Source organism: Paroedura picta, chromosome 5 (genome assembly GCF_049243985.1).
Source record: "Paroedura picta isolate Pp20150507F chromosome 5, Ppicta_v3.0, whole genome shotgun sequence".
Lineage (NCBI taxonomy): Eukaryota > Metazoa > Chordata > Lepidosauria > Squamata > Gekkonidae > Paroedura > Paroedura picta.
Window position 1 is genome coordinate 100,195,171 of NC_135373.1, and position 26,864 is coordinate 100,222,034.

General features: G+C 47.0%; 2 protein-coding genes across 7 annotated transcripts in view; one reads left to right on the forward strand and one right to left on the reverse strand.

Annotated features, from left to right (window-relative positions):
- MGAT3 (beta-1,4-mannosyl-glycoprotein 4-beta-N-acetylglucosaminyltransferase) overlaps nt 1–26,864 on the reverse strand; it is a 65,888-nt gene that overhangs the window by 9,560 nt on the left and 29,464 nt on the right. Inside the window, exons 1-2 of one of the 4 annotated variants that reach the window (XM_077339455.1) lie at nt 13,485–13,600; nt 12,392–12,491 (exon numbers count right to left, since the gene is read on the reverse strand). The exons of 2 other annotated variants lie outside the window; for them this stretch is intronic. The gene's annotated coding sequence lies outside the window, so the exon portion shown is untranslated. Of the gene's footprint in view, nt 1–12,391; nt 12,492–13,484; nt 13,601–26,864 lie in introns of those variants that run through there. One more of the 4 variants, XM_077339454.1, reaches the window with a different exon arrangement.
- On the forward strand, nt 20,046–24,143 carry LOC143838318 (uncharacterized). Of its 3 annotated transcripts, XM_077339459.1 has the most exons (3): nt 20,046–23,032; nt 23,212–23,295; nt 23,575–24,143. In XM_077339459.1, the coding sequence occupies exon 1, from the start codon at nt 21,858–21,860 to the stop codon at nt 22,485–22,487; it is 630 nt and encodes a 209-aa protein (XP_077195574.1). In that variant the 5' UTR covers nt 20,046–21,857; the 3' UTR covers nt 22,488–23,032; nt 23,212–23,295; nt 23,575–24,143. The 3 variants fall into 3 exon arrangements, with proteins under 3 accessions (XP_077195574.1, XP_077195572.1, XP_077195573.1); XM_077339457.1 differs by having other exon boundaries at nt 20,046–23,295; XM_077339458.1 differs by having other exon boundaries at nt 23,212–24,143.

The following is a 26,864-nucleotide window of genomic DNA, read 5'->3' on the forward strand; positions in this document are numbered from 1 at the left end:
GTAACCAGGGGCCTGGAACCATCGGAAAGAACTGAAGCATAACATGATGCATTAAATGGTACAGAAAGATGCTCCTTACAATAAGCTAAACAGAGCCGGATAAACCACAGTCCTTAATCATTCATCCAGCAAGTTTGCAAAATCCTTTTGTGCAGCGCCACCCCATCGCTTGCACAGAAAAGCCCTTTTGATTCTTTCAGCTTTACACATTTTGCGAAAGGTCAACAGAGTGGGAGCTTCTGGAGCTTCTTGGGCAGGCCACTCCTACAAGGCAGGAGCACAATGGAGAAAGCACGCCCACAGAGGCAGTTGTTGATTGTGCCCATTTATGGTTGGCGCCTGCAGGAATCTCCACTGACTTGAGCAAAGTTGTTGTGGCAGAGCACAGGGAGAGAGGTGGCCCCACAAGCAAGAGGGCTCGTGGCCATGAAGGGCTCCCAGGACTGCAGACAGAACTCGCCCTTCAAAATGCAAACAAGACTGCCGGGATAGTAGCACCTCCTAACCTCCTGGTTCCCAGGCAATTGTGCTGAGGCCATTCCCCCGGGTCATGGGGATGCTTCTGGGATTCCCTTGCACCCTCCAGCCTCCCTGCGGATGACACAACTGCCCAAACGTTGGCAGAAACAAATCAGGGCAACAAGGAGACTCTACCCATTCCAGGCAGGAACAGTGAGCGTAGCCAACAAAACAGCTTCAATTTCTCCGAAGTGTATTAGAAATCCCTCTTGCAACACGCTAGTATGCACAAGACACTCTGTTTTGGAATAACTGCCCTGGGCCTTGTCAGAAAGGAATTGCAACACAGAGAGGCTTGCCACACTTCCTCATGCAAGGATTGACAATGGTGTTTCCCTGCCCTTGCCTTTGAGCTCTGCCTGGCTGTGGCTGGGAAACAGACTCTGTGATAGCAGTCATGGCTTGCAATGCTGGGAAGAAAGGAAGAGACAGACCGAAAGATCGTCGCTCCAGGGCTCTTGTAACACCCAGAGAGATGCTAGACAGTTCTCGGTGTGCTTCTCCATGAACACTTTCATTCCAGTGCTTTGTTGGCTCAAGCCATCTGCCTTCACTGGTCTGATCGAACAAGGGCATTCTGAATCATTCAGCCTTCTCTGGTGTGTCTTTCTTGGTTTGCTGCCACCTGCAAATCTGATGGGCATGCCCTCTCTGCATTTTATTACCCAAATCAGCTTCCCCAGGGGCACAGAATTCAGCTGCCAGACCTGCAGTTTCCCCGCACCTTCTTTTTTGAAGATCAGCACTGTGCTTTTGTAGCTTTATCTGTCTTGCCAAGATTTCTCAGAGACCATTGCCAATGGTTCTCTGCAGGTCATTCAGATCAGCCAGGACTGTAAGGTTGGACTGCGGGGGTTTTAAAAAAGTTCTTTTGCTTTACGCTCTTTCCTCGCCAGTCCCAGAGCATGAACAAAAGCAGTTTAAAAATTAAGCTTGCCTGCCAGCCCCTCCCTCTCATCCTTTCTGGAGCCACCATGGTACGGTGCTCAAACTAATTGGTTCAAGAATCAGAGACCCAAGCAGGAGAGAGAAACGCTCTCTTTGTCTGCCTCCCTGCTTAATTCATCACTAGCCTTCCTAACCAAGAACCACTGCCAGGAAGTGAAGTGGGAAGGGCTACCATCCAGACAATCCATCCCAAAGACCTCTAACGATTCCATCTCGGCAGCTCAAGTTCCATTCAATTGGGGTAAACAACTGCACACATTTGTTTGTGGGCCTAAAGTGCTGGGGGCACCAGGCTTGAGTCAAGGATCCTAGAGATTACCAGTCACCCTCTCAACAACAAGCACTAGGCCAGGATGAGGAAATGTTATAAAGAGAAATGAAGATAGCACCATTCAGAATTGCTGTTTTACAGAAGAAAGACCAACTGTCTGGATCAACGCACACTGTGGATCTGACCAGCAAATCAGGCTGCTACTTATGGGTCTCCTGCTGCTTCCACGACTTCCACCATGAAAACAGGGCCCTGATCAAGAAGAAGAGGAGAGAAGAGTTGGTTCTTATATGCCGCTTTTCCCTACCCGAAGGAGGCTCAAAGCGGCTTACAGTCGCCTTCCCTTTCCTCTCCCCACAACAGACACCCTGTGAGGTGGGTGAGGCTGAGAGAACGCTGATATCACTGCCCGGTCAGAACAGTTTTATCAGTGCCGTGGCGAGCCCAAGGCCACCCAGCTGGCTGCATGTGGGGGAATGCAGAATCGAACCTGGCATGCCAGATTAGAAGTCCACACTCCTAACCACTACACCAAACTGGCTCTCAAGGCTGCTTCCTCAAGGAGATTCTACTCCAACTTGGCTACCAAACAGGAGCACTTGTTTTTTTGGATCATCCCTTTGAAGAAAGCATTGCCTAACTGGGCTCCAATCATTCTTTTCCAAACCTGAGAAAAGCACAGTGCAAGCGTGTTATCACTTCATCTGCATGGGAGGTTGCATGGTTTTGGGATGCTCTCCACACTGGCAACCATTTCCTTTCCATCAGACCTTGCAGCCACCATGTTCTCTGCCGTGACACTAAAAGGCATTTTAGCATTAGTAGTGGCTCAGTCCACTTGTGTATAACAATTGCTCATTTTTATAACAGCTCTCCAAAAGTCCTCCAGTGAAATGGCAGGGAATGGAGGAAAGTGGGCTCTATTCCCCTCCCTGTCATTCACAAAGGCAAAGCAGAAAATCCTCACTGTATGGAGGCAGCCCAAGGCTTGCCCCTTCAGAATAATTTATATGACATTCCTGTTGCAACTGGCGGAGATCATCTCTCTTCTTCACAAACGAGGAGAATTTGGAGGAAGAAAAATAATTAAGGAAGACACAGAGACTCACCAAAAGCAGAAAGCAAGACTTTTGACAAGTTAGGCCTAAACTGAAGCACGCTTTCCACAGATGACCACAGCAGCTCCTGGGTCTGTGGTTTTGATCTCATCCAGATGCTACAACTATATCACTGCAGAGGGACTTCTTCGTGTACAAATCATGATTGCCCCTATAAAAAGCAGTCCCTTACATAAGATGCAGGTTTACCACTTCACCAAGGCCTACATGTACAACACCTGAGTCTGTCTAGTTTTCCCCACAACAGATTGTCATCTCCAAATCCACCCCCAAATATCTTACCTTTCCTATTACAGCTCCAGACAGAGAAGTATTCACCGCCATACACTTATTAACTTGGGAGAGGCTCAAATAGCATGATGATTATAGTTCTAAAAGACTCGGCAGGGCAGACCACACAGATAAGAGAGGAAAGGACAAGGGGGTATTTGTTTTGTGTGTTTGAATAGCTATCAGGCAGCATTGTGCACGCTGGAGCTTTATGACAAGCATATCTAGACCCTTGATATATCTTCAGAAAGCATCTCACTTTCTCAGATAATGCACAGAAGGAACCAATCCTGGAGTACCTTCCCTTCCATCATGGTTGCCAAATTGATTCTTCCACCTGGAGCTTTATGATGTGTCACAACAAGACATACCACATCCCTGCAGCTGTTGAGATTCACTGCACCAGTTCATATTGTCACCATTTGCAAACAGTTTACGTTGTTTTAACGTGCCCATGCTCTGAGCCAGTTCTGAGGCACGTGGCCTTCGTTGGAGTCCATTGGAATATTCATCTGAGACAAGTTCATGCCTTTGTGAAAGCCATCCAAGAACAGAGGAATTTCTGTCATACTGGGACAGCCCCCCAAGCTAGAAGGTGTAGCCTGAACTAGGAAAAGTGCACAATTCAAACGAAAGTGTTTGGCGCATCTGAAAATAGGGTATTTCTTAATGCTTCCACATGGCAAGCTCATCACTGGAATTTTGAAAAAGACATTTAGAGACCCTCTTCTTGACCTGGAAACGTTCCTTTCCCTCATGGTGAACCTTTCCTGCCATGCTTTTCAGATAGTCTAGGAATCTCTGAGAGCTAAAGCAGAGGCAAACCCAGAACATCCACTACTAGAATCTCTTGCAGTTGCCCCCACCCCCCACCCCCAAAGCTACAAGCAGCTCCAGGGGGACTAGATTCAGCACCAGGGTGACAGTTATGGAAAATCTGAAATTATGGTGTTCTCAAAAAGAAATGTAAGACCTGGACCATAAAAGGAACAGAAATAGAATAAGTGGCCCACTTTAAATATTCCAGTGTTCCCTTCAGTCACAATTTGGTATCGAAAACTCACATTTCCTCAGTTCAAACAATGGCAAAATGGACACAAATGTTCTTGGGTGCTTTTCTCCATTCTAAAGAGGAGCAGCTGGAGCTATTAAGGCCTTTAATGCTAAGGTACTCCCTCAAGTTCTATATGGTAGAGGCAGCTGGATAAATGGTATCTCTGACTGCACTGGCTATCTGCTCTTAATATACCTCTGATGGATTGCTGGGGTACCATCCTGGGTTGCAGGAATTGCATTAATGGAGTTTGCCCAGTGCTCATTGCAATGTAGGGCTTGGCTTTGTGCCCTTAAACCGAGTCCTGTTTCCCTGCATCAAACTCCAATGGAGGTCTTGTACATCTTCTGAGAGAAGACACTTACAAAAGTACCGGACTAAGTTGGTGGATAGCACACTTAAGTACCTAGGTGTCCCTCTCCAAAAGAGGGGAAACAAACTCAACCCCAGATCTCTCAGTTTTGTCGAAAGGGTCAAGCTACAACAATGAAAAACATCAGGGGTCTGAAGATCAGGCTGTGCAATTTGCAAGCATTCCTGGTGGATGAATATGTCCTATGAACCACATAGAACCGGATGCGTTGCAGCTTCTACAGCCTTCCTCAGTGGTTAGAAATACATTAAATATGCATAACACACATTCAGAGAGTATTATATATTTTTCACATATATGTTGTTCTCTCCTGTGATGCATGGTTAGACTGTAATCTACAACAGTGGAATAAAAATACCTGCTTACAAAGCAAAAGGAGATGTCATTACTGAATTGAGACCTATTGATATAGTGATGGTGATGTCGAATGATTATAACAATGTGTGAAGACAAACTACCCATGGATACAATCTTGTACATGGTTCAAGCAGAATTAAACTCATCACTTAAATCCTGTTTAAATTGGCTTAACTGTGTGTAGGATTGCAGGCTGGGCCATTTTAATGAGACTGCAGTCCTTGAACTTGTCTTAGGAGTTTGACCCTTTATAATGAGAGAAATAGCTATGCCAGTAAAAGCTGGGAACAAAGATAGACATGATTGTTTAAAAAAAACCCTCTGAAAAACATGTTCCTTATTTGATATTACAGAACAAAAATTCAGAAATATGTTCCAGAAGAAAAACCTATACTGTTGTGTTGAAAGCAATGTCCAGAAATGTTTATGGGTTTGCTATTATTGATTTTTTGCTTATTTATTATTGGATTTTTCAACTGCTTGTGGCAGTGTACAACACTATCATAACATCACATTAAGAGCTATAAAAAGCACAGCAATAATTACAAACCCCACCACACCCTATGACCCAGCAATTCTGCCCAATTGACCGGGTTCCAGTCTTGAGGTAGGTATAGATGTAAGCATGCCTTAGGTGTCAAAGATGCCTGCTTTAAACGATGGAGCATAAACTATTTGGAGGAGGGGCCAATAGATCTTCCTAGCCCTGGCCTCAATGAACGCCTGGTAGAAGAGTTCCGTCTTCCAGGCCCTGCACTGTGATAGCTCTGCCAGGAGCTCATTCCCCCAGGTAGGGGCCAGGACCGAAAAGGCCCTGACCCTGATCGAGGCCAAGCGCACCTCCCGTGGGCCAGAGATCACCAACCTGTGAGAACTTGCATTCTAATATTTTGAATGTATTTGTTATGATGTTGTTTATAAAATCTGGCTGAACACAGGAACAAACAAAGTGAACCAGTTGCCTATTGTAAGTTTTATACGTTAGCTATCCTGAGCAAATCCATGCCAGGCACTCAGTTGGCTTAATGTAACTATGGAAAACTTTCCTCACTGCTTCCCAACCCCAGCTGTTGTGAATGGTCACTCATATACTATGTACATGGGAGTTTTGCTCAGGAACACTGCCCACATTTCTTGCATCTCACAGTCTCTTGACCATCCTGTCCTGCCTCCATAAACCCTCCTGTGCGAGAGACATACAGACTGTGGAAACATTTCACAAAACGAATGAAAGCTTTGGCCACAATAAGCCAGTCCACACCCATGGGACTTTTGAAGGTTGGTTAGTTCCAGCAAGCGGAACACTACAGCTATGGTGAGTTTGTGCCGGCAAACAACTGGCAGAATTATGGAAACTGGGAAAAGATTACTGTGATAGTGCTCCATGAGTCTCAAGAGTGCTCCATGAGTCTCAATGTGTTTTTGGACACATTAGGCAGCAGCCTCTCAACCTGACTCCCTTTCCTCACAGTCAGATGGCAGCTGCTGAGAGGTAATTTCTCAATTCAGGGCAGGACAACAGCGCAGGGAAAGAAGGGGCTTAAGCCTCTCCCCCACTCTGTTTCCTAGGCCCAAAACAACCTTGGGGGGGGGGGTTGTTTAGCCAGTGGTGTGACTGTTTAGGTGTTGCCACAAAAACAATGGTTCTATGACTAAGGAGATCTGTGGCATGCCATGTACACTCAAAAACATCGTATTGGCATTCATAATAATCCAGGACAACCTTTAGCATGATAGCAGACATTAGGCGTTCTTGTACGTGCTGCCAGTCCATCTAGAGCCTTCCTACCCAAACAAAAAATACCTCTGTTCAAGTCACGGCATCTCATACCAAGCGGCTCCTGTCTGCAAGGGTGCAGCCATGCTTTGGCTCACCTTTCAGCACCCAACGTAGCCCTTCCAATGAATTACACCAGTCAATTCTCACACATATAAAATATCTCAATTCATCCTGGATGCTTTAGGCTGATCCTGCATCAAGCAGGAAGTTGGAATGGATGGCCTGTATGGCCCCTTCCAACTGTGATTCTATGAAGTTGCATCAAGGGTCAATTACTATCCCTTTTGACAGATGTACCCAACTACTCAATATTTTGGACTCTTGGAAAGAAATTGCTTCCTGAAGGAAAGTCTGCCACCCGTTGCCCAGTCTTCTGGTCTATGGACAAGGGGTGAAGTATCTTCATTCCACCTACCTGGAACAGCCAGCCTAGAGCTCCACTGCCTACCATGGGGGCCAGGGACTGCTTTCTGCATGACTCCTCTGAGTAAGGTCCTGGTGCAGGTAGGGAGATGCCGCTGGAGCAGCAGCAGCAGCCAAGCCTCCTACCTTCCCTTTTCCACTTCCTTGTTAGCTGCAGTTGGGTCTAAGCTCCTATTTCTGAAACACTGTGAAAGACTGGTCATATTTTGTAACATCCTGTTTGCCTTCCCATTCATTAAGTTTGAAAACGTTAAGAGAAATAGACTTTCACAATTTAGAAGAAGAAGAAGAAGAGTTGGTTCTTATATGCCGCTTTTCCCTACCCGAAGGAGGCTCAAAGCGGCTTACAGTCGCCTTCCTTTTCCTCTTCCTCTCCCCACAACAGACACCCTGTGGGGTGAGTGAGGCTAAGAAAGCGCTGATATCACTGCCCGGTCAGAACAATTTTATCAGTGCCGTGGCGAGCCCAAGGTCACCCAGCTGGTTGCATGTGGGGGAGCGCAGAATCGAACCTGGCATGCCAGATTAGAAGTCAGCACTCCTAACCACTACACCAAACTGGCTCTTTAGAATTTACGCCAGCAATTTAAGAATTACTCCAAAGATGGGAGGAAGGTATGACTGAAAATGAAACTCCATATCACTAATTCATGTGTTTCCTAAAGAAATGCCTTTTAATTGGTTAGCCTAAGCCAGGCTTTCGTGAAACCCTGGTGTTTCTTGACAGCCCTGGAAAGGTTTCCTGAATGAGTGGGAGTTAATTTATATGTATATATATTTAAATTTTAAATATTTATTGGCTGAGATGATCATATATGGTCATGTCAACCCATTCCCCCTCCCTTCCCAAATGGTTAAAGATGGGTGGGTGGGAAGCAGAGGGGCCCCGGGTGACATGTACACAGCAATACTTCCTAACCGTATTCTGTATGATTGTGCCACTTCTGGGGTTTCTCAAAGCCTAAAGAATGCTTCAGGGGTTTCTCAATGGTAAAAAAAAGTTGAGAAAGGCTGGGCTAATCAAATATGCTCACACCATCAAGAAGGTTTTAAATGTTCGCTGCTTTTTGTATTTCACCTTTGTTCCCTCCTTATTGCTTCCCTCTTAGTCATGCCTCAAGCCACCCCCTTCTTGAAAAACAAAAGAGATGGACCAGACTTCTGCTACTTAAGGCCCAGCTTGCTTGGCACATGGGTAGGTATCCCCAAGCAACAGCTGATAATTGCCATGAAGAGCAGTCATGAAGAGCAGTTTATTTACCTAAAATGAAACTGAGCAAATGGCAAAGCTCAGGTAGCCTGAAAAAGCAAGTATGTGCGAGGTTCACCCAGGTGGGTCCAGCAGATGATACTGGACAGCACCTTTTGGAGCCAAGGTCTGATAGTACTACCTACTACCTGTAATGATGTTTATTTAGTACGTTTCTATCCCACTCTTCCTTCAAAGAGCTCTGGATGACATACCTGGGTTTCCCTTCCCCGTTTTATCATCACAACAACCCTGCGAGATAGGTTAGGCTGAGAGAGCGTCTGGCATAAGGTCACCCAGCATGCTTCCCCTTGTGAATTTGAACCTGAGTCTCCCAGGCCCCAGTCCAGTACTCAAAGCTTGAAGCCACTCTGGGGCTTCCCATCTCTGTTCCTCCTCCTCCTCCATTAGCTTGCTCTTGGTCATCTACCGATTGTGTTTTTACAAAGCGGTCTTTATCTCGGCATCTTGGATCAAGGCCCTTTCATTCTGTTTTAAGAATGGATGTTTAATGTTTAATGTGCTGTATTCATATGCAATTTTAACCCGCCTGTTTAGGAAGACAGGTGTATGATATTTAGAACATTTTGTCTGAAAAACCCTCCATCTTTATTCCCTCTGCTCACAAGTCTTTTTCTAAAATCCCAGCATTTGGCATACACATTAGGATTGTTGTAGGGATCACTGGCACAACACACCTCCTACAGAACACCTGGGTGGAATCTGAGAAGTCCCTTTCAGCAATCCCAGATGCTCAGGCACAGATGGAAAGAGATGAAAATGGGCTGACTTGCTTAGGGGTTAAAAAAAATAATATAATGATGAGCTGGAGGATCATTTGAATGACAAGGTTTTGATGCACTGCTTCTACATTTGGGTGCCTGTCTTTTTGCCCTGTTGCACACGGCTGATGTTCTGGAGGGAGGGAGATTCCTACTGACACAACAGCATGCACGTGTGGGTAGAGAAAGGGTTAAAAGCCCTTCTATAAAGTGGCATCTCCAAATCATCATTCCCACATCGACTTTAATGTCTCATGTAGTGCAGTTTAGCCCTCTACATCAGGGGTAGTCAACCTGTGGTCCTCCAGATGTCCATGGACTACAATTCCCATGAGCCCCTGCCAGTGTTTGCTGGCAGGAATTGTAGTCCATGGACATCTGGAGGACCACAGGCTGACTACTCCTGCTCTACATTGCCTCCCCCACCAAGAAGCCCCCCCCAGGGAATGCCAGTGGCTTCCTCATGTCATGTGTTACATATACACACAGCCACACCCACTTATTCCAAACTCCTACAAATGCAGAAAATTCCTTCCTAAAAGTACTACGTTTGAGATAGCTGTTAAAAATCGTCAACATTGTCAATACTAGAATACATCATTTTTGCTGCCTCTGAGAAGTTCATTATTTACATATGGAGTTCAAGTCAACTTTTAAGCTATTTTTAAAAATCAGAGGGCTTTCTCTAATACCTGTTGTATAAGAACGTCTGTAAAAAGAGCACTGCATTCTGCCCATATGCAGAAGCCTCCCCCACTTTGCTGTTATCTCTGATGTTCTTGGCATTAAAAACAAGTTCCAGAATGAATGAACTGGATCACAACTGGCCTCTGGCTAGATGCAAGCGTGGCAATTTGTTCAACTCGGTATTGGTTGCTTGGAACATTTTGGCAAACCAGTGGCTGCTCATCATTCCAGGGCTTCTTCTAAGGCAATTCCATAATTTCTGCAGCCAAAAATGCTTTTTGTTTCATAAATGATTGTAATAAATTGCAAATGGGGGTGGAGAGAAAGCACAGCTGCTGGATTACACCGTGCATATTATGGCTTTGTGTTCAGGATACAAATACGGAAGGGAGAAAACGATAAGAACCATGTCTCCTGGAGAGGACATTAAGCAAGAGGGCTAAAGTACACAAGGTATTGGAGTCTCAAGGATTCCACTGATTTTGACTCCTTGCCTCCATTCCAGTTCCCTGGCTGAAGTGAGCATCCTGGGCTGCTTTCAGCCGACTAAGCCTCCATAGGGGTGGGGGGTGGACAAGTATTTTGCCCCTTTCTCACCCTACTGCAGTTAAAGCTGTCAGAAGGAGGCAGTTTCACTTAAAGAAATGGCATCAACACATGGAATTAAATCCCCCCATTCTCCAGCCCCCAGGCCCTGAGTCACTGGAGGGACCCCCGCACCACCCACCGCGGTAGCTGCTTTCCAAAGCCGACTGACACTCCAGGGAATCAGCTCAGTTTTTCTGGTGCCACACAGAGGCTTCCCTTTTGCATGAACCAAACAATCAGCTGGAGGGGTAGGGAGTAATTGGGCTGCAGTCTCCAGATGGGGCCTGAAGGTCTCCCAGAATTACAACTGAACTCCAGCTGGAACAGATCAATTCCCTTGCAGAAAACAGCTGCCTTGGAAGTAGATTCTACAGAAGTATGCTCAACTGAGGACCCTTCCCTCCGCAAACCCCACCTTCCCCAGGTTCCCTCCCAAATTCTCCAGGAATTTCCCAACCTGGAGTTGGCAACCCTAGCAACTGCAATGTGTTTGCAGTCAAAACAGGCCGCATGAAAATGGAACCAGAATAATCTGGCAAAATGTTATCCACCATACATCGTCACTGCTTTCCCATGCATACTCAAACCAGCTCCGTATTCCTTATAACCCACTCACGGGGCTGGCTACCATTTACCGCATTTTCCTTAGAAAGTGAAAGAATGGCTTACCTTAGTTTACAGTTGAGCTGAGATTTTAACAAGGAACCTCTCAGCTCATAAACTCATGCTCAAGTTCTAAATGAAACCTGAACGTCACAGAGGCTGGGCAGTCCACTTTGCTGATAAACCTGAACCCTCCTCTGAATGGGTGTATAGGAGGGAAACATTCTAAAAAACATGGTCTTGACAACTGAACTCTCTTGGCCATTTTAGCTTGTTGCTGAAAATTACAGGCAAACACTGGAAGCCTCATGCTGGCTACTCACAAAGACAGGATGAACGTAAGACAGAGCTTGCACGTAGACACAGTGGTCTAATGCAGCATCCAAAAAATATAAGATGCACAGTACCTTTTATTAGGACCAACCAAAATGCCACAAAACAGTACATAAGTTTTTCAGTCCTCCAGAACTCTGATGCAGCATTCTGGAGAATTTAAAACCTTGACCTGACCAATATTTTGCTTGGCCCTAATATAGAATATTACACAGTTACATAGCTAAGACTAAATAATCCAAACAAGGATTGGAAACTTGGTTTTCAACGGCCAACGTGCTAGCCATCATGGCAACAACAGAGAGGGACTAGAAGGCAGTCTTGTATACCTTTAAAGAGCTAGTCTAGTCACACCTGCCACTTCAGTTGCTGCTCTAGTCAGCATCTCAGCAGAGACCGTCTTTGGAATAGACTGAGCAAGTGCTCCAAGAGCAGTAGCAGTGACAGCCCTCAGAAACCCTGCTGCCCATCTGGCCCAGATGTAACCTTCACCCTCCAAGCCATGAGTGGCAGCCACTGCCTCCCATTTCGTGTCCTTTCTCTTTCTTTCCGTCTGCTGTGTGTACATCCTGCGGTCTGGGAATTCACTTCATTGTCTGACAAAGTGAACTCCCGCTCATTAAAACTTCTGCTTCAATAAACCCATCCCTCCATAAATTGTGCCAAAAAGCTTTCTTTTTTAGTTTCTATCTGCAAGCAAAAACAAAACAGACTGACATGCTACTCCATTGGCTTGTGTGGAAATACGCAGCTAAGGCGCACAAGGAGAGAATGTGACAAAAACTTCTATTTCTGTTCCCATTGGGGAGGAGGAAGAGTGCTTAATAAGCAGAGAGCAACCAAAGTGCATTCTGGATGGGAGATCCCTGAAACTAAGGGTTGTGCAGAGCCTAGAAAAGAACCTGCTGGCAGCTATATTCAGCTCCCCCCTCCCCCAAAGGCAGTTGCCTCTAATCTAGCACCTCTTTTCCCAGATGATCTGGCAACTCAAATGCATCTTTCCATACCCCAAAGTCCCCTCCACATTCTCACATACCAGGGTGTCCTTGGATGAGGCAGGAAGAGGCAAGCTTTGCCCCTGGGTGGGCTGAAATTCAGAAACCTTCATCCCTTTTTTCCATTTCCTCCGATCAATACTGCAATGTAAGAAATGCTCTTGAACTGCAGGTGTTTGAGAACAAAGTTCATTATGTAAAGCAAAAAAACATTTCTCCCTCCCACGTATGAGAGAGAGAGAGAACCAACAAATGAATTGTGTATGCAAACACAGGTGGAATTATGAAAAGGAGGCAAAAGAGCATCAAGAGGAGAGAACTTAAAGAATCTCTTTCACACACAAAAAAGTGACTGGAGACACTAGAAGCCATTGAATTTAACTCTAAAGAATTAGGCCAGTGCATTTTCTCCTTTTGCAGTGGTAAAACCCCCCTCCCTAATTCTCCCACTGGGATTCCAACCACAGCTGGGCAAATAATCCATGTGGAAATGGCCATTCCCTGGGAGGTTCACACTCAGGGCTTAATTCCCAGGCCAGTACGGGCAGAGGGAGATTATGCCTCATTGCCCCTGTCCTCATGACTTAAAATGGCACCAGGGAATCGCTTTTTGTCCACTGGGGGAAATGTGTACAGAAGTGGGTGGAGCCAACCACTTTGCTGGCAAAGACTAAGGAAGTCATTGGAGGAAGTCCTGGAACTTTGCTCCAAGAGGTGATATTATCTATTCCATGGCCTAAGTGCAAGTTTGATCGAGGGCCAAATAGCAGCTTCCCTGGGCCATTGCATATCAGGAAAAGGGGGGAGGGGGCTCTACACACTCTCTCCATGGTCCTGATCCTAATCTTGACTGAGCCCATATATTTCATTCCCAGATCTCCCAGACCACTTCTGTCAACAGGAAAAAAGGAAGGACACAAGAAGTTTGGACAGGCCAGCCTCCTTGGGGGTCCACTGGTAGTAAACCCTTCCACAATCTCTGCTGCAAGCCCAGCAACTCACCAGCAATCTCTAGCCAAAGAAAGTGTGAGTCCAATGAGACCTCCAAGACCAACAAAGGTTTATTCTGGGTATGAGCTTCTTCCAGATATGCACAAGCTTGTTCTGATGCTTCAGACCAACATGGCTACCCACCTGAAACTCTCTAGCCAAGAATGTGAACATCAAGCATATTCTGGAGATGGAGTGCAGGGATGAAAGAGAGGCAGAAGCATTCCCTTTTGATATAGTACCGTGGGGGGAAGTTGGATCAACTCAGCAGACCAACCCACCCGCTGCAGCATTTAATGATTTCAAAAGGAACTGAGGCAATTAGAAGATTACACACCTGTGATACAGTGATTAGCAATTTAATGAGCACCTGCTCCGCATGAGATTGCCAAGAGCCAGTTGACAACATTCACTTCCGCTCCTGTGTGGCCAAGGAATGGAACCCAGAGGGCTCCAGCAGACAGGGACTGGCTCAATTGAGTTCTCAATTATTCCCAGGGAACAATGAATTCTAGGGAGCAATGGAAGCGGGCAACTGGACTGAATGCTCTCCAAGCAACTGAGGGCACAGGTGGCTGAAAGCATCTTTGGAGGCATCCCAGTTATGACCCTGAGTGCATGACTGCTCTCTCTCCCACTTAGTGTAAATTGTTTTATTCAGTTTTATGATTTTAATTGTAAACTGCCTTGAGCTGGCACATCCAGGAGTGGCGGTTAATAAATTTAAATGATGATGATCATCATTATCATGTGATGGTTTTCACGTATTTGAGCTGAGCTAGTTTTTTATACCCCACTTTTCACTACCCAAAGGAGTCCCAAAGTGGCTTACAAACACCTTTCCCTTCCTTTCCCCACAACAGAAACCCTGTGAAGATAGATGGGGCCGAGAGAGCTCTGATAGAACTGTTCTGCAAGAACAGCTCTAAAAGAACTGTGACTAGCCCAAGGTCAGCCCAGCTGGCTGCATGTGGAGGAGTGGGGAACCAAACTAGCTCTCTAGATTAGAGTCGACTGCTCTTTTTGACCACTATACCATGCATTTGGTGCAAAGTGCTGCCTATTTCAGGTTGCCTAAATCCCACCGAGAGGGTTCCTTGAAGAATGCAGTTTCTCTTCTTGCCTCCCCAACAGTAGCCCCTTTAACTTAAAAATGACCACAAAGGAGTGCTATTTCTCCTGTTGTGCATGCGTATTGCTATCAGTAGAGAAACATTTTCACAACAGGATGAACAACAACCATCCAGGGCCATTTGTAACAAACAGCTCAGGGGGGTGACTTAAAAGTCCCTTCCTCTCATGCTAAAGTTTCAGCCCAAAATGGGCCAATGGGAGCTCTGCACATGGAATTGCCAGTGCATTGCTCAGTTGTGGCAACACATTTCTCCTAGACCAGGCAACCAAAATTCAATGGCTTCTCAGGGAAAATGGCTGCTCTGGAGGACAGATTTTATGGCTGTCAATCAAGCCAGCCAATCACCTTTCGCAAAGTTTTAAAACCCTTTAAAGGGCCTGTGATGCTAGACAAATTTTAAGTCAAACTTTTCTAATGAAACACCTATGCGTCTAATCATTTTATAATGCCATCCCTGTCACGCAAAGCGCCAAAAATATGGTGTCTGCACAAAAATATGGTGTCTGCATTTCACTATATTTATCGGGTGTGGAATGGCCCAGAGGTTAGCTCTGCTTCATTCTCTAAGGGGGCTATCGGTGGAGCACCCTTTAAACAGGAGAAAACAGATTTTGTCTGTTTTGGGATTAAAGGGGAAACCCCATGAATGCCAACTCCAAGGAGCTGGGTTTAGAATGAGCAGGACATAATACAGATGTTCCCCTTTAATCTGCCAGTTTCCTGTTTTCCATGCAAGAGAAAATCCCCAGGTAGAAGCAGCCCTGGATTCCGTTCCAAAGAGAACAAAACACACAGCGCTGCTGCCTTCAAAGGAAGTATCCTTTGTTCCAGGTCCTGGATGTAGCTTGGAACTGACTATACTGAAACAATTCCAATACCTGGAATATTCAACCTGCAATCAAAGGAATTAAAAGAATTCTGACTGAGTGAAAACTGCAAATTAATCAGGCATCTAATTATTTATGGCCTATTTTTAAAATGATTCCTAGAACAGCATAAGACAAGTGCCATCTTTCAAGGCACGCCCTCCAAGGTAAGATAAGACTAAATGTCTATTCTGAGATGATGTACTACAGTATGGCATTCTCGGAAAACAAAGACAATTCATTGCTTTAGAAATATTTGCTCTCATTGCTATGCTGATTAGTCAACTATGGTTTCATGAATCCAGTGAGATCTCCACTTCCTAGTCAGAGAATAGTGTTGGATCTTTCATCCTATCCTAAACTTTACCTCCCCTTCCCAGAAGACCTTTTCTCAGTTAAATGTACAATGAATGAATGAAGAAGAGTTGGTTCTTATATGCCGCTTTTCTCTACCCGAAGGAGGCTCAAAGCGGCTTCCCATTCCTCTCCCCACAACAGACACCCTGTGGGGTGGGTGAGGCTGAGAGAGCCCTGATGTCACTGCTCGGTCAGAACAGATTTATCAGTTCTGTGGCAAGCCCAAGGTCACCCAGCTGGCTGCATGTGGGGGAGCAGGGAATCAAACCCAGCTTGCCAGATTTGAAGTCCACACTCCTAACCACTTCACCAAACTGGCTGTCAGAGTTGAATGATCAACTCTGCAGCTTTTGGAATAGCTGTAGTCAAACTATACCATTAGTGATACTTCCCATTTTGTACATCTTTCAGAAGGGGATTATAATATGATCAGGAGTTAGAACTACTGGCTCAAAAAATGACCCTTCGGACAAGGTTAGATAATAGTCCTTTTCCTTGGTGCATCTTGTCCATGTTTGCCTAAGAAGGAGAAAACAGTAGAACAGCCTAGGATTTTGCCAAGGTTTTTTCCCACTTCTTATGACCTCCCTGGCACTAATTACTATTACAGGGATGAAGGGCAAAGCATCACACTTGACTGGCCCAGACCTTCATGTCTTCTAGATCAGGGGTAGTCAATCTGTGGTCCTCCAGATGTTCATGGGCATCTGGAGGACCACAAATTGACTACACCTGTTCTAGATGACAATACTGGGGATTCATGGACAGTTAGGGACATGAAGGGGCAGGATGTAGAAGCTCCAACACGTATGGATACGGCCAACTCTCATTTGAGGAAAGCTGTTTCACATTTCCTTGCAAACATGGGCATTACAGCCCTTGTGGAGGTTGATGCTAGGTAAAAGCAGCGTTGGGGAAGGGGTATGGAGAAAATGCATTTAGAGAGGGGCTTAACCCTGCCGCTACTTCCCACCCATGCCCATGCCCCACAAACAGAGATTCCTTCTTTCCTTGTGAGGTTCCAGCTGTATGTACGTGAAGGATCTGCTTCTGATTAACTGTGCACTGGACTCTGGAGAGGTGGCATAGAAATGCCGGGGGAAAATGAAGTGTGAGCAAAACAGGCAATCTGCAAGGAGATCCCTGACTGGGTCTCCCAGCCATCCTTTAAAGAAGCACAGCCATGTGGGAGGAAGGGGGCAGGTAACTATAACTTGTTTCACTCCGGACTGGCTGCAAATGGAAACCCAGCTTCCCATGTTCAAGAGCCCTTTAAAGAAAAAAAAGGAAGAGGAGAAGTTGGATATTGCTTTTCAATGGTAGGGGGAGGGGCTTATTTTTGTTTAGCATAAGTGTGAGACAACAGAAAAGTTAAATCCCCTCTTCCTTCACACTTGGCCCTGATCTGATCTGGAGGCCCCCAAGGCGGTAATTGGCTTTAACAAAACTGCAAAACATCAGGACAGAAATCAGTTCTCTTTCATAATGTCTCCCTTTGCATAATAAGTCTACCTCTGGTTGTAATGCACAGTCCCAACAGGTCAGTTTAGGGAGGTTGAGAGCACACAGTTTTCTTTTATGAACATGTTTACATGAGTTTCACATTGCATTTGATAGACTGAACTTTTGGATATTACAAGGCCATGTATCTTTGCAGAGATTTATTTCTGCCAGATTTCTGCTTTATTCCTGCTTTAACAAAAAATGTTCCAGCGAAGGCTTCCTCTTTGCAGAATGTTTGCCATTGAAGAGGGGCACTGCCCCAGATTTTGAGATGGCTTATCTTCCTCCTTTATGGAAGAATTCAATACATAATAATCACTTATAAACTTCAATTTATCCTGTATTAATTTTAAAGTACGAGTTATGAGGATAGTATAATGAATCAAGCTCATCTGTTTTCCTTTTGATTTGGGATTCAGGACCTACACTTAATAGAGAAGGTCCATCTTTTGGATCCTGACTTAAACCAAGCCCCTCTCCCACATCAAAATCATTCCCTAAAACCTCAGGCCAATGTTTTAGTGGCATGGAGGGCCGTTTATTGAAAGGTTTTCCAATCTACTTTGCTTAATTTTTAGAAAAGGTTGATCATCAATCTGTCATGCCTGTTTTTTAGTCATTTCAACAAACTATATGAAAAAATTAAACTACTCCCCCCTGCATCAGATTAATAAAATAACCCATTTGAGGGACATTGGGCCCCTAAGGTTGCCAACCTCCTGGTTGTAGCTGGAGACCTCCTGGACTTACAACTGATCTCCAGTTGACAGATAAGATCACCTGGTGAAAATGGCCACTTTGGGCAGTGCACTACACCCCACTGCCATCCCTCCCCCCACACAAACCCTGCTCTCCTCAGCAGCCACCCCCCAACTCTCCAGATGTTTCCCAATATGGAGTTGGCAACCTTATGCATAAGGAATGCCTATCAACAGAGACACAGACATACTTGTTTTTCAAAAGAATCCAAATTTGGATTTAATAGACTGTTACGTAGAAACACATCAACCTTTCTTATACTGCTGCAGAGGCAACTGTCTTTGGGGATAGTTAAGGTTTAACTGCTCAGACGTCACAAAGAAGGGGGGGCTGTTTAAAGGATCTTTTGGCTGAGCTTGCCATTTTCCCAAACGATTTCCTAGAACAGGCTTCTGAAGGGGATCCTGTACCTTCCTCCCCCCCAACCCCCAACCCCTGATTTCTTTTTAATAGTTTTCAAAAAGCAAAGTATGATGTTGTTTTGTTCTGGGGACAGATTTCTGGGAGCAAGACTCCAAGACGCTATTTTCAAAGAACGCAGGAGTGGGGCTGCGAAAGGACTCATGTCAGGATTCCTGCCCCAAAGTGGCTGGGAGCCCAAACAGGGGGCAGCAGACCCCCTGGCTCTCGTGCCACCGGAGGCTTGGCAGCAGCCTTGCTTTCCCACAGTAGCGGCTCTATTACCGTTTTGGAACAGAGCACTGCGGCCTCCCCCGGCCTCCTTCTCCCTTTCAGTCTGCAGGGGTCCCTGCTTGGCAGCTCCTGGCTCCCTCTCTTCATCAATGAATGCTTGGTGATAAGCCAATCCTAGGCAAAAAGCATTCCTTGCTTCCCCCACACACACACACCCGGTACAAACAGAGAGAGGGAAATCTGACTCCACACTTGAGTGGATGGGGGAAGTCACTCTCCCCCCCCCCCTTCCCATTCCTCCAATCACAATCTAATTGCAGCAAGGGAGAAAGCATTATGTTTGCTTGGGGGAATCTGACTTGAGCCAAGAAGTGGCCTTATTTGCTTTTCCAGCCTTCTTCTCCATTTCCTCCCCCCCCCCCCCACCACGAATTCTGACAAACCGTGACAGTCACCTCAGCCCCAACATTATATAAGGGTCTCTCCCTGTCTTTAAAAACACTAGCAACAAACACAGTCATGCACTTCTAAGCCAGACCATGAGGGACTAGATTCAAATGAGTAGCCATGTTGGTCTGAAGTAGCACAATAAAATCAGAGTCCAGTAGCACCTTTAAGACCAACAATGATTTATTCAGGGCGTGAGCTTTCGAGTGCAAGCACTCTTCCTCAGACTAGTTTATCCCAGGTGATACAACCCAAAAGATTCACCTGGCCTGCTGTGGGTAGGATACGCTGCCAGGGTTGCCAGCTCTGGGTTAGAAAATTCCTGAAGATTTGGGGGGCCAGCCTGGGAAGGGTAGAATTTGGTGAAGAAAGGGAACTCATGAGCAGGGATGTTGTGAAACACGGGACACTCTATGAAGATGGCAGCTTCCAGACTGGAAGATTCCAGACCGGAAATCCATTGTAATTCTGGGGGAACTCCAGGCCTCACCTGGAGGCAACCTTAGGTACAGCCCTGCCCTTAGAACAAAATGTGAGTCCAGAGGCACCTTTAAGGACAATAACATTTAATTCTGGGTGCCCTTAGTCATTTAGTCTTTCTCAAGCAGGGTTTCGTGAAACCCTGGGGCTTCTTGATGGCCCTGAAAGGGTTTCCTGAATGGGTGGGAGTTAATTAATTTTAATATATTTTACATTTATTAAAGAGCCTCTTGTGGCACAGAGTGGTAAGGCAGCAGAAATGCTGTCTGAAGCTGTCTGCCCATGAGGCTGAGAGTTCAATCCCAGCAGCCGGCTCAAGGTTGACTCAGCCTTCCATCCTCCCGAGGTCGGTAAAATGAGTACCCAGCTTGCTGGGGGGTAAACGGTAATGACTGGGGAAGGCACTGGCAAACCACCCCGTATTGAGTCTGCCATGAAAACGCTAGAGGGCGTCACCCCAAGGGTCAGACATGACTCGGTGCTTGCACAAGGGATACCTTTACCTTTACATTTGTTTAACATTTATCAGGTAATATGACCATATATGGTTATGTCGACCCAACTCCCCCTCCCAAAATGGCCAATGATGAGCCTTGAGGGAGTGGAAAGGGGAGGGGCCCCAGGTGGGCGTGTACCCAGCTGTGCTTCCCAATCGTATCCTGCATGATCATGTCACTTCTGGGGTTTCTCGAAGCCTGAAGAATGTTTCAGGAGTTTCTCAATGATAAAAAAGTTGAAAAAGGCTGTTTTAAAAAGCCCAAAGTGTTCAGGAGACCTGTTTAGTAGTTGTTCCACAATACTGAGAGGAACATACGCTGAAAAGTGGTGTATGCTTTCCAGATGTAAGGCAAACATCAGGCAGCACATTTGGCAGGCTTTTAAAAATGATATCTTCTCTGTTCTGTTAGAGGAAAAGGAAAAGATAGTTTATGTTGGCACATGAGCTGAAGGCCCTGGTTGAAGAAGCAAATAAAAGGGGCATTTCCCACGGCTTAAAAATAGCACAATGGTTGCTGATTGAAAACGCTACTAATTTGCCATAACGCACGACGTCGTAAACAATCTGCAACAATCCTGAAACCGACCCGCAAAAAGCGCTTCGTTGTAGCGCTTCTAGGGGAATCCAGAAAACTGGATTCACCCTCCGGATAGCGATACACTCCTGCAACCAATCTGCAACAGTAGCGCTAAAGACCTGTGCGTTACCATTGTTGCGGGTTCTTCAAAGTCCCTCCTCCCGAGCCTGTCCTCCAAACTTCCGGCGAACTGTTCGCCATTTTTTTTTTCTCCGAGCGAGCGGGGATCTACGAGGCAACGGGACAGCGACTGGCTTTCAAGCACGATCACTTTCGGAAATTCTGCCCGGACACCACAAGAGTTTTTCACAAGCACAGTGGCACACACCGTCACGTTCCCAAAATTTGCCCAAAGCTTAAAACCCCGTCTACCATCGGCCAGTCCTAGCGGAGTCAACGTACAGGGAGCATTTTAAAAAATTTTCCTCTGAGCGTGCCAACGAACATTCGCCGTTCGCAGTCTCCTGCTTAGCTTAGAGGGGTTCAATAGACATGATTCGTGGTGATTTCATGAGGGGCGGCTTATGTGTAGTGGGTCTTTGTGTGGTTCCCAGTGCGTGCTTGTGCTTGGGTGCGGACAACCCCTTCCATTGGCGGCTAGACCTCCGGCAAGCGGAGTTGCCGTCCCCCGTTCATTTTAAAAAATTTTCCTCTGAGCGTGCCAACGAACGGTCGCCGCTCGCAGTCTCCTGCTTAGCTTACAGGGGTTCAATAGACATGATTCGAGGTGATATCATGAGGGGCGGCTTATGTGTAGTGGGTCTTTGTGTGGTTCCCGGTGCGTGCTTGTGCTTGGGTGCGGACAACCCCTTCCATTGGCGGCTAGACCTCCGGCAAGCGGAGTCGCCGTCCCCCGTTCATTTTAAAAAACATTCCTCTGAGCGTGCCAACGAACGTACGCCAGTTACATGTCATGTTTGGTTGATTTATGCTGTGGCTGGTGAATATTATTGGGGAACTGCCGAGTACTGCCGCACTTGCTCTCGGTTGAACACCGGCATGCGTTTGTGTAATGGCGGACATTTTCCTAAAATGGCTCCCGCTGCATGTTCAAACTGCTCTTCTCGCGTGTAAACGAATACGCGCATGCGTTAAGTCAAACAACAAGGGCGCCAATCTGGCCATTAGGAGCAGATCCTGTTCCCGCGCGAGGAGTTTTGAACGTGACATGTGACCTGATGTGGCCAATGTGCGTGTCCCCTGCTGCCCTCCACCAATCAGGAGCCGGCTAGTCCCTTTGTCTTTGTGTGCGGGAAGGTATATGATCCGTTGCACCCTGCACCTCCCACCACCATTTTGCTCAGCTACTAGCAAAAGCAACATGGAATCGTCTTCTCAAGCCTCGTCCGTCCCTGCAACCGGCCGTGGCCCAACTTGGAGGGACGCGGAGATCAGGGACCTGATCGGGATTTTCTCGGAGGAGAAAATCCAGGACGCGTTCCAGTCCTCCCACAGGAATAGGGAGGTTTTTGAACAAGTGGCTATTAAGATGCGCGCCCTGGGCCACAACAGGACCGGCCTTGAATGCCGGTCGAAGACGAAGACAATGAGGGCAGAGTACATGAGAGCCGTGAACCATAACAAGGGTTCCGGCAACGAAAAGGTGACCTGCCCCTACTTCGAGGAGCAGCGCCAGCTGTACGGGGACGGGGAAGGATCCGGCAGGCCGAAGCGCGTCGGCCGGAGCCTTAAGGTGGTTCGGAAGCCGGCTGCCCCGGTCGAGGAACCACCCGCTGAGGAGGATCCCGGCGAGGGAACCTCCTCCAGCTTTCGCCCTCCACCCCCCGTCCAGCAACGAGCCGCGGAATCGGTAACGCTGGACCTGATCGCCATCGTTCCTGGGGAGCCAGAGGAGGCTCCTGAGCAAACGCCCCTTGCCTCCGGTAAGTGATTTTCTTTTTATTTTATATTTCCTTTTAAGCAAATGTGTGTTCTGACGTTTGGGCATCGTTTTCTCGTGTGTTCGTTGCAACGCATAATACGGTAGGCTGTGGAGAGCTTGCTGTGGTTACTATTTGAAACGGTTTTAATTTTATAATTTTATAATTTAATTTTTAAAAGATTTTAAAAGAAGGTAGGCTGTGGAGTGCTTGCTGTGGTTACTATTTGAAACGGTTTTAATTTTATAATTTAATTTTAATTTTTAAAAGATTTATTAAGATGGTTGGCTGTGGAGTGCTTGATGTGGTTAGTATTTGAAACGGTCATGTTTAACCAACAGCCCCAAAATATTTGCAGCATGCCTCGCCCATAGGCCTTCTGCAGTACTTTGGCTCACAACTTTGGGAGCTTGCTTTGTGGTTCATGGTGTATGCTTGCTCGTTTTTCACTATTTTCTGCTCTTGTCCACAGAGACACAGTTGCCAGGGACGGGGCCCCTAGAGTCTCCAGCAGCACCTGACGTGGATAGTGATTCGGGGGCATCAACTAACATTGGTAGGTATTAGTAAAAATAGGGGGGGGGGCTGTTTTAACTGCTTTGTGCTTTTCTGTTTGTGCAGGGCAGCAGCACTGCTAAGAGAAAGAAGAGAGTCCCTCTGCGTTGCTGGTGTAGGCTTTGAAGCTGGCTTTGCCACCCTTTGGTCCTAGATCTGTTTTTTTTCCTTTTTTTGCAGATTTCATACCCGGAACACAGGAGGAGGAACAGCCTAGGGTGCTTGGACCTCCTGCCCGGCGCAGGCGGATACAGATTCAAGATGGTGAGCGTGCATGACCTGTTCCTTTCGAGCCATAGCTGCAGGACAATGTCGCTAGGCACTAACCATGTGCTCCCTTTTAATTGTTGAGAGTCCTGCTGTGCAAGTAGGCAAAAGTAAAAGCACACCATGGGCAAACAAACAATAGCCATGTGCTCGCCGGGGATTGTTTAAATTCTTGGCAGGAAAACACGGGGACAAAAAAGAACACCATGTCCACCATGGTGTGTTTTGACTTTTTGGATGTTACTAACAGTTTTGTTTCTCATTTTTTGCCAACAGAGGTTCTTTCAGATGAGGAGGAGGAACCACCCCTGGCTCCAGGCAGCCCACCACCTAGAGGTGCGCTCCCAGCAGAGGAGAGGCTTACGAGGGAACGCGGCAGGCTGAGGCGCGTCTCCGTCTTGACAAGCGTGGGAGAGAGGCTCCTTGAGCACTGCTATGAGGAGTCACGGCGTGCCGCGGCCGCTGACCAAGCCATGCTCACACTCATTGCCCAGGAGGGGAGAAAATTGAGGGCAGTCCTTAGAGAGACAAACCAAATCCTACGCGAAGGCGTGGAGGAGGTGCGTCTGATAAGGAGACTCATGGAGAGGGCTGTAGCGGTCATGGAAAGGGCCTACCCTCCACAAATCGCCCCCCCACCACCACCCACACCAACACCACCACTTCCAGCACCCACCCCACCGACTCCCTCTCAGAATGCCTCCACCCAAACAAGAAGGAGGACTATTCTCGGAAAGAGAAAAATAAAACCAGCAGACAAGTACTCCCCCTCCTAGTTTTGCCCACTTTTTCTATTTCATGTTATCTGTGTTTTGTTGTTTGTTGAATAAAGTTTATATTTTTGACTCTGTCTCTGTGTACCCTACTGTAGAATCTGCAAGGCTGAAAGCGGCCTCTCTAGTGATTGTGTATATTGTGGTTCTGCTGTGTGGGTTGGAGGTTGGAGGGGTGTTAGTTCAAGGAGTTTTAGGAGTGTGGTGTGGGGTTAAATATGTGCGAGTTTAAGAAGTCACACTGGAGTCTTGTTATAAAATTTGCAATAACATTTTATTTTAAAAAACATTTTAACAGGGGAAAAACATTAGGGAATGAAACTTGGAGCCCCACCAGCACCACCACCCCCCACCCCCCTGGAAAACCAATTTTTTTTAACAAAAGTATACATTTAACAGGGGAAAAACATTAGGGAATGAAACTTGGAGCCCCACCAGCACCACCACCCCCCACCCCCCTGGAAAACCAATTTTTTTTAACAAAAGTATACATTTAACAGGGGAAAAACATTGGGGAATGAAACTTGGAGCCCCCCCCCCCCAACCCCTACCCCAAAACACAAACAGGAAACAAAACTCAGGTCCCACCGCTCCCCTCCCCAGCCCCTTCCATCGCCCTAACTCTCCTGCACAGCCGTCCCACGGTCCCCCTAACTTTGCGCCGGAAGAGCTCTTCGTCCTCCTTCTTCTTAACTGTGGGGAGGGAGAAAAAGTACACATTAGTACCACACATATTTTCAAATTTCTTTAGTTTACATGCATACACTTTTAAGTGGCCTTAGCCACAGTGTGAGAAGAGTTGGGCAGTGGGGAACATAACCTACGCTCTTCCGCCTCCCTCTGTTGCCTGTGCTGCTCAATCTCCCCTTTCAGCTCCGCCACTTGAGCCTCCAGGGAAGTAACTCTGGCCTCCATGGCACGCAGCCTTGCCTCCACAGTTTCAGCTATAGAAATCAAACAAAGAATTTGATCACACTCCAAAAGGAAGCATCACATCAGGCTCCCATATGGCTCCGTGTGGGTACACACACATGGGTCTCCCTCACAGACATAAAACTCTCACCTGCAGCCTGTCCCGAGGTGGAAGGTCCCTCTTCCTCCCCCTCCTCACGCTCAGGTGCTGTTGCCAGCTTGGATGGTGATTGTGTGGCTGGGCAAAGAAAAAGACAAATCATAATTAAAAGCACACAAAACAGAGATGAAACACAGCTGGTGGACACACCACAGTTAGAGTCTAAGCGCATAACCAAAGTGGTTCTACAGTACTGGCTGGCTAAGTCTGAGGGGGTTGACAGCATCTAAATACTTTCTCGAATTTCATTGGGGACAGTAGGGGAAAGAGGCAGCTAGTCATTCCATGCATGTTTAAGGGCAAAACACAACGAGGGCAGCACTCACCCATATGCCTCCTCATGTCCAGGGGGGGCTTCCCAGCCTTCTCCCATATTTTCACCATCTGGTCGTGGAAGACCGTCCTCCCACTTGGCTGCGGGATCCCCCCCCACTGTTCCAGACTGTTTAGGAAGTCCAGCTTAAGGCGCTTGAATTTTGTCCGGACCTGCTCCCAGGTCCGGACATAGCCCCTCTCCCTCAGCTTTGAAGCCAACACCAGGTAGGCACCCTTGGTGTGGCAATGGGTGCTGGCCATTAGGCGGCCAACACTTTTTGATTGTAGCACCAGCTCCAGAAGTGCCTCAGCCTCGGCGCGCTGCCAGAAGGAGCCCTTCCGTGGCTTCGGCATCTTCGGAATGACGGTTAGGGAACGAACGTGCGTTGCTCCGATCGACCACCCCGTTTTTTAAATGTATCAAAGCTGCCCACCAATAAAATTATTCCTTGGAACATGAGTGGATTGATCCTCCGGTTTGACAGGGGTCGCCAATACTTCCTGGCTACCCGCCTCCCCGAACTTTCCCCATTCAGCGCTTCCGTATTGTGTTTGTCAATTTCAGTGGGGAGTTAGCATTTAGGGCTGTCAAAGTGCTTTTGGACCAGAGAATCCCCGTTTTTTTGCTGGCAAAGTACACAAACCGCACAAGACAAGGTTAAACAAAGAACACAAAACTTTATTCAACAACAGAGTAGGAAAAACAATTAAACACGCCTCCTGTTTCTGTAGATGTGGGTGGCTATGGCGTCCCGAACCTTGCACCCCTCAGCATATATCCTTTTTCTCCTTGCTTCAGGGATGTCCTGTGTATCCTGAAGGACTACAGGTTCAGGTTCGTCCTCAGGGAAGGGGATGTTATGTCCCTTGTCCTCGCATATGTTGTGCAAAATCACACATGCGATTATCAGCGGAGTCACATTGTCAATATGTACATGGAGTCGTGACATTAAACAACGGAACCGTGACTTCAAACGTCCAAAGGCACGCTCCACTACATTCCTTGCCCGGGAGTGACTGAGGTTGTAGTGGCTCTGCACGTCCGTCCTTGGCCGCTTGTAGGGAGTCATGAGCCAGCGTCGTAATGGGTAGGCTCCGTCCCCGAGGACCAACGCCGGCACACGCACGCCCTCAATGGTGGCGGTGGGGTTTCCTGGAACAAAGACCCCTTCGTCCATGGCTTTCCTGAGGTTGGATTCCCTGAAAACAAGGGCATCATGCCTCCTGCCACTCCACCCCACCTCGGCATCGATAAACCGGCCGGAGAAGTCCACTGTTCCTTGCAGGAGAACAGAGCAAAAGTCCTTCCTGTTCCCGTACTCTTTTATGCTTCCCCCGGGGGCACGGATAGGGATGTGGCTTCCATCGACGGCCGCAAAACAATGCGGGAATCCAAGCCTGGCAAA